The sequence below is a fragment of the Acanthisitta chloris genome, unplaced genomic scaffold (genome assembly GCF_000695815.1).
Source record: "Acanthisitta chloris isolate BGI_N310 unplaced genomic scaffold, ASM69581v1 scaffold9043, whole genome shotgun sequence".
NCBI classification, from domain to species: domain Eukaryota; kingdom Metazoa; phylum Chordata; class Aves; order Passeriformes; family Acanthisittidae; genus Acanthisitta; species Acanthisitta chloris.
The window spans coordinates 1,740-8,986 of NW_008666559.1; the positions used below are offsets into that span (position 1 = coordinate 1,740).

Genomic DNA, 7,247 nt, shown 5'->3' on the forward strand with positions numbered 1-7,247 from the left:
AAAAAAGGGCCTTGGAAACTGGCAGGTACAAATAACACAGACCAACTGAGCAGCAACCTGGACAGTGAATCAAAACTAGCTTGTTGGAATTTGATGGTGTCCCAGTGCTAACATCTTCACATTTCTCATCTTGGGCAAAGTTAAGATGTGATCTCTACTTCCATACATGAGTGTGTGAATGTTCTTTTCCTAAGAAGGTTTCTCTAGGGTAGTAGTAAAAAAAGAATAGGAAGAAGAAGGAAAATAGCCAAAAAACATGTCAAAACAGTGACCTTGAGTTTGTATTCCTAGTACTGGCATCCCAACTGTTGGGGCAGAAGAGCCAGAGGTACACAGATGGCATTGTATTGCACTCAGTTAATTAAATTAACACTTTTGGAAGCTAATAGCACTCTTTGTTATCTCTTTCAGCTGTCTTCTGTACTGGAGGCAGAGATGGAAACATCATGGTTTGGGATACCAGATGCAGTAAGAAAGGTAAATGAAGTTTCAAATATATATCAAAAAAACTCAGTATCTCATGTAAAAGTGCTACTCAGGTTTACTTGTTGGACTCATGCTTTTCATTACAATACAGGCAACACTTCAGTAAGCAGTGGAGGATTGTCAGATAAGTGTATTGCTTCAGTACAATAAAAGGATGGAATAGGTCCCTCTTCTATGTGTAATACCTTTTCCACTTTGTAACAGTCTCAGATTTGTAGCATAATACACGTGCTGGCTTGATAATACCCTGTAAATTGTTAAGGAGGTAAGGGGGTACAGAGTACATCCCTGTTAGGACAGCATGAAAACAGATGAGTTGGAAGAGACTGATTAGGTCAGAGCTATCTGGAGGGATGAAGAAAAGCTGGAAAGACTCCTGCCAGGGTAGGATGGCAGGCAGAAAGTGCAGAAGAAAAGGAGCTTGTGAGAGCTGGGAGCAATCGGTGGGAACACCTACTGTAAATGCTAGGTGAGCTCATTCTGCTCTCTCTGTTTGCTGGAGCTTTTCCTTCCCATCAGGTCATGCCCTTATGCCTTTTCCAGTTCCTGTCTCTGTCAGCAATTTCCTTGCCTGCACTGTCAGAACATGTCTCACACTTCCATCTGCCCAAGGTTTCCTGGCTCTTCAAACTGTCAAGTGGGGGAAAAGAGAGACTCCACATGGTTGAAGTGGAAGGTTTAAGGAAAGGTAGAAGAGTTGCATTACTCTAGTTTCTTAAAGTGAGAAGTAGCAGACAAAAGGCTAAATAGAAAACTGTGAAATAGAGTGCAAAAGCACTGGAAACCTTCCTGTGAGTGCAGTTGTGCTTGGGATGAGATGAATTGAATGCTCCAGACCAGGAGGCATGCTGAAAACCAGACCGAGTGATAATGATTCCAAAGGAAGCCTGCCTAGATCAGTTTTAGTTTCAATGTCCATGCTACATTGACCTCTGTAAGTTTTTGCATTATATGTTCCTGGTTTTACTGTTTTCTTCTCACCAGTTTCATATGTAATAAACAACTTCTGTTTTCAGAATACATTAATGATTTTGAAGGTTAGTCTTAGTCACTATTTAGGAGTAATGCCAGGCCGATGCCTGTTGTGTTAAAGTGACAGCAAAATTCCATGGAAGCTTAATTGAGATGTCTTTGATTTCTTTCAGATGGATTTTATAGGCAGGTGAATCAAATCAGTGGAGCACACAACGTGATTGACAAGCAGACTCCTTCCAAACCAAAGAAGAAGAGGCAGAACCTAAGAGGACTTGCTCCCTTGGTGGTAAGTATCTGGGGAACAAATGACATGTAAACCCCTCTTCTGAGGATGTTGCTGTTCATAGCAGTCTTACTAAGTAAATACAGTGAGAAATATGCAGCTTTTGTGTGGTAAATGCTTCCATTTATCTTTGCAGAGGTGGTTTTTGTGTCATGGTTGCTTGCTATGGCTAATTTTAGATATTGCTTAATTGTCTAACAACCCATGTGCCATCAAAGCCATCTTTGTGCAAATGCCATGTGAAAATACATCTTTTGGTTTTTTTCCAGAGAGGACAGGAGTGGCCAGCATTCCTTTTATGAGGGGGGGAGATAGGAAGTGTCATAATTTATTTTTTTCTGTCCTTTTTTCTGCCTCTAATTTACCAGACAAATTACTGCTTACTGGAGTAAGACCTGATCATATTTAATCTGTTAAACCTTGTGTTGAAGGCAGCTCTCCTATCTCTGACCTAAAAGGTGTAATGTCAACTGCTGCCTAAACACTTACTGCTCAGTGGCAATTTCACTGCTTGGAGTGTTTGAAGGATTGTTGTGTCCCAAATGCCATCTGCTATTTCCAGGTTCTCCTGCCTGGCTAGGAGGAGGATTTCTCAGTATTCACTTGGCCTTGAACTAAGCAGTAAGACCTTGCTGACCTGAAAAGAAAATAAAGTTCATTTTGCTTTTCTTTTTAAGGATTTCCAGCAGAGTGTAACTGTGGTGTTGCTTCAGGACGAGCATACTCTTATCTCTGCAGGAGCTGTTGATGGGTAAGGAGGGAGGATGCCTGCTTTTCTGCCTATGTTGTGAGCTCTTCATAGTGGCATAAAAAGATTGAGAGATTTTTGTTCTAAGATCGCTCAGTGGGCCACGAGGCAGAGTTATTGTTAGACAGAATCAATAGAGCCATGCTGTCATCTTGCAAAGCTGAATGCCACTTCACTTCCTTGCTGGAGGTTGCAGCACTGGACAAACTATGCATATGTAGTAAATGCTCATTTTAGTGTCTTAGCTATGGGGGTGAATGAGAGCGATTCTTATCATATCTCTGTCTATTCTTGTGGACCTATGAGACCACACACAGACAGGCTATTGTTAGGCAGCTCTTTCAGGATGTGAGTGGGTGGTTGGTGCCTGGATGTGTGTGGGTGTGCTTGAGAAAATGTTACCTTGGGTTACAGAGGGTGCATTCTTTTAGGTGCCAGATTCATTGCAGCATCTTGGATCTCAAGCAAACGAATACCCCCTTGGGGCTCGATTCTTTAGCAGGTTCCACGTGGTCAGAGCCTTTGTGAGGTGCATAAGATTGACTCTTCTATGGCTCATGACACAGGCTTGCTCCTGTAGAGCGAGAATAAAAAATTGAAAGAATTTTTAAAAGTACAAACTAAAACTACTTCTGACAAAAGTCAGAAGTATGAAGGCATCCTTGTACTTCCTTTTACCTGTTGAAGAGAGTTGGCTTGCAGGCTCTTGTTTTATCTTGTGTCAGTTACAGAAGGCAGTGCTGCCTGCTCATCCATACCCAGCGGAGCACGCGTTTTGTTTTCAGCACATCTCTGCTCTGTTTCTGCACTGTTGTTGCCTCCTTAGCACTGGACACTCCTCAGTAATGAGCAGCCTTGATTTCCTGTGCTCTTAGAAGGGTCTATCAGCATTGCAAGAGAAATTGTGAAGCTGAAGGCACCTGTGCTTTTCTGTTTCAGTGTGATCAAAGTATGGGACTTACGCAAGAACTATGCTGCTTACCGTCAGGACCCGGTGCCTTGCAAGTCTTTTTGCTACCCTGGCACCAGTACTCGCAAACTTGGTAAGTGATTGGAGAAGTGTGTGCTAAAGTGCAAAGTGTATGGACAGTGATATCTCTCATCATTTTAGCCAGTTATTTTGTTCAGACTGACAAGCTTAGCAGGGTATTTTAATTGCCTATACCAAATTCCTAAGTTGAAGCATGAAAGTGCCCCACTTCTGTATCATTGCACCAATGATAAAAACTTGCAAGAACTTCAGCAGTGCATTTTCAGAAATGGAGATGAGGGAACAGTAGAGGTCTTGATGAGGAATTTGGCTAGTCATTTTGATGAGTAAAACTGAGTAAAATTCAGATCGAACTATTTCTTTGCATTGTATCTTGCAAAGACTACAGACTTGAACTGAATTCTTGAATTACCACCATCCAGAGTCAAACAAGTTTTGAAGCTGTTTGTTATCAAAAACAATAGCACATTTGTTCATGTTTCTCTGTATCTTTAATGCCTTACAGTGCTCTGATGTAACACAGTTATTCTTGATGGCTTGTCTAATCCACTGTCTTGACGTGGTAATGTTCAGTGTCAGTCCCAAGAACATAAGGGAAATCCTCAAGGAGTTGATTGTGAAATAATTTGCCAGCAGGGACAGATTTTTCTTGAACATGAATCGCTAGCAAATCAGAGGATGGCTTATCCTACCAAAACATGAGGATTTCTATTTTATTTTCTATCTCTGCTATTACAATTGGTTGTTCCTGTTATCTGTTTGAAACTATCAGATAAGTCACTTGCCTGCTCTGAAGGTGCTATTCCTCTCTGAATACTACCCTGAATCCTCATGAGAAAATGTAGATGTTATTCTAGAAACTTTCCTTCTCCAGCAAATGTTCCATCAGTGACGACCTCATATGCGATAGAGACTCTTTCCAAATTTCTGTCTCGGGGCATTTCTTTGAGGATGCCTGTTTGCCAATTTTGCTTAATTATGAAGAACTTCTCTCTTTGTCTATAGGATATTCTAGCCTGATTTTGGATTCCACTGGTGCTAATCTATTTGCTAACTGCACTGATGACAGTATCTACATGTTCAATATGACAAGTCTAAGGACCACTCCAGGTAAGCATGATACTTGTGGAAATAGCTGCAAAAAATAGATGTTCCAGAGCATAGAGAGGCGAGTTTCTTCCTCTGACTTAGAGGGACACAGACCAGCTTGAACACTTAGGAAACCTATTCTATGCTCTTATGTCTAAAGCTACCTGTGAGAGAAGGCATCTGTTACAAGGTCTGTTCATATTTTGTGTTAAGCCATCCACATAAAATGAATAGCAAAACCCCTTACATTATTGCAAATACTGATTCACCCAGAGATTAATGGTAGTTTGTATGTTGACTGTAGCTATCTGGTGAGGAATGGCTTGTGTCCAGCTGCTACCCACCAGAAGCAAGTTTGAATCTTCTGCTTACTGGCTCTAGTTATCTGGTGAGGAATGGCTCGTGTCCAGCTGCTACCCACCGGAAGCAAGTTTGAATCTTCTGCTTACTGGCAGTCACTGATTTTTCAGACTCTTAGGTATAAATCCATATGACGTGTTCACCTGATATGTTGCATTCAGATATTTTAAGGTGTCTTTAAAATATAACTTCTATCAGTTTCTTGGAGAAAAGATCCCTGGCATGTTGTGGAGATGCTTCAACTTCTAAAATTCCTTGAGCTCTCCATCTGTGGCCTTGGTGTGCACAAGATGGCCCACAGCCTTTGGCAGCTTTCCATCTGTGACCTTCATGTGCACAAGATGGCCCACAGCCTTTGGTGCACTAAGCTGCTTTGTCATCGGCCAGTGACCACTTTTCAGAGAGTGGCAAAACTTGTTAGATGCATTCCAGCCAGACACAGGATTTATTTTCCATTGCCTTTTCTCCGTCTCTCAGTTAATTGAAATTAAATGAACAATGTGTTCTTCTGTCTGCTCTTCAGGAAGGCAGTCTGGTGGGTGGGAATGCTTCCAGAATTGAGAAGTGTTGCAAGTAGTAAACATTAATAGCTTGGTTGTTGAGGTTAACCTTGGATGCCACTGCTGAGCTGTGGAAATGGGCTCACTGGCCTGGCCACCCACAGGAGAGGGTTCTCTCCAGGGTACAGGGCATCCTCCCCTCAGCCTCCTCAAGGAGGAGCAATCTCCATTGATCCAGCTGGATGGAACCCCTGCGGGTGCCTGCTGTGCTGTGGTGCCCACAGAGGGCAGTGCCTGCCCGCTGGCTGTGCCTCTCTCTGCGCTCTCTGGCTTTTGTCAGAGCTGCAGCTGCTCTTAGCCAGTATTGAGACAGCTCTAGCTCGCAGGGAGATGTCAGGAAATCCCCACTGTAACAGGACTTGTTGCCTGGTTTAGGAAGGGATTTGCTGTCTGGTAACTGCTGTGCTGAGAGAGCTGTGGGTCAGAAAATCAAGGGATATTTTAGGGTCTTGCAACTTTTCAAAGAACACCAAGGGTAGCCATGTGTTCTCTGGCCTGTGGGTTGTCTCCTTTGCAAGACCCACTACTAAAACAGAATTGGAGGAGAGGGTGCCAGCCCCACCTGGTGCTAGTTTGGGAAACTCACTCTTGCTGCCCCAGTGAGGATGGGACGTGGTGCAGTCAAGTGCCCTAGATCCACACTGTGCTCTTGCCCCAGCTGCCAGCTCTGAAGGTCCCCACAGCACGAGGAACATCAGATGTTTGGGATGAAGATTTCAAGGCTTTAGCAAACACTGTTGAGACTTTAAACACAGGCAGCTGGTGAACATGGCTGACACAAAGCAAGTTTTGTTGACTGAATAAAGATGCTGGCAGCAGGAGGAAGGGGCAGCAAGTGCCTTTGTTGCCACCTGGGTGGAAGAAGGGCCTTGATGTGTGAATACCCTTGTTGACATAGTGGGACTGGTGATGGCAGCTGAGGGAAGAAGAGACAAGGAACTCAAATCAGAGTAGTGGGGCATCCAGGTGATGTCCAAACCTGCTTGTGGTATGGGTCAAGTTAAAGCTTTCATGAAACTACCACTGCTTTGTTTGGGAAGCCTGAAGGACTCCAGTTGAATAATAAAAACTTCCTGCCACTGGAGCACCAGAGTGAGGGAGCAGTGCAACTGCTTTCTCCAAAGGATATGTGGCTGGGCAGGAAAAGCCTGTAAGATCAGCCCTCCTTGCACAACTGACTCCAGGGTGTGCATTGAGTGGGGCTTTTATTCTCATTTTTTTAAATTTTCTTTTCACAGTGGCTGTTTTCAGTGGGCATCAGAATTCAACCTTTTACATCAAATCCAGCACCAGCCCAGATGATCAGTTCCTGGTCAGTGGCTCGAGTGACTGCAATGCATACATCTGGAAGGTGAGGCAACTTGAGCAGACCCAAGTATGCAGCCTGGAAATGCTCTGCTCTTGCTTTTTGTGTTCACATACAACACTCCTTGCCTCCCAGTCCTACTCCAAGCAGTGTGGGGTTATCTCCTAGCATGTTGTGCCTAGAGTGTGTCTGTTGCTGTCAAGACTCAAGGTAACTGTTTAATGTAAACCAGAGCTAACCTCCTGCCATCAGTATATCTCTCATTGCTGCAGCTTATTGCAAGTTGCTGTTCTTAATCTGCTTTTAATGGGCATTAAAATCCTGTTTCAATCCTGTTAATTCAGCCAGCTATGACAAGTAGACAGTTCTCAGTTCATATTTAGCAATAGAGCTAACCTAAAAAGTTACCTAAACCTAAATGTTTAATTGTTTTAAAGGGTACTCTTTCC

General features: G+C 43.3%; 1 protein-coding gene across 1 annotated transcript in view; it reads left to right on the forward strand.

Annotated features, from left to right (window-relative positions):
* Positions 1-7,247, forward strand: part of DTL (denticleless E3 ubiquitin protein ligase homolog (Drosophila)) — a 20,497-nt gene that overhangs the window by 1,733 nt on the left and 11,517 nt on the right. Inside the window, exons 5-10 of the mRNA XM_009072171.1 lie at positions 412-477; positions 1,632-1,747; positions 2,422-2,495; positions 3,432-3,535; positions 4,489-4,593; positions 6,731-6,843. Of these exons, the coding sequence (XP_009070419.1) occupies positions 412-477; positions 1,632-1,747; positions 2,422-2,495; positions 3,432-3,535; positions 4,489-4,593; positions 6,731-6,843 (578 nt within the window). The remainder of the gene's footprint in view (positions 1-411; positions 478-1,631; positions 1,748-2,421; positions 2,496-3,431; positions 3,536-4,488; positions 4,594-6,730; positions 6,844-7,247) is intronic.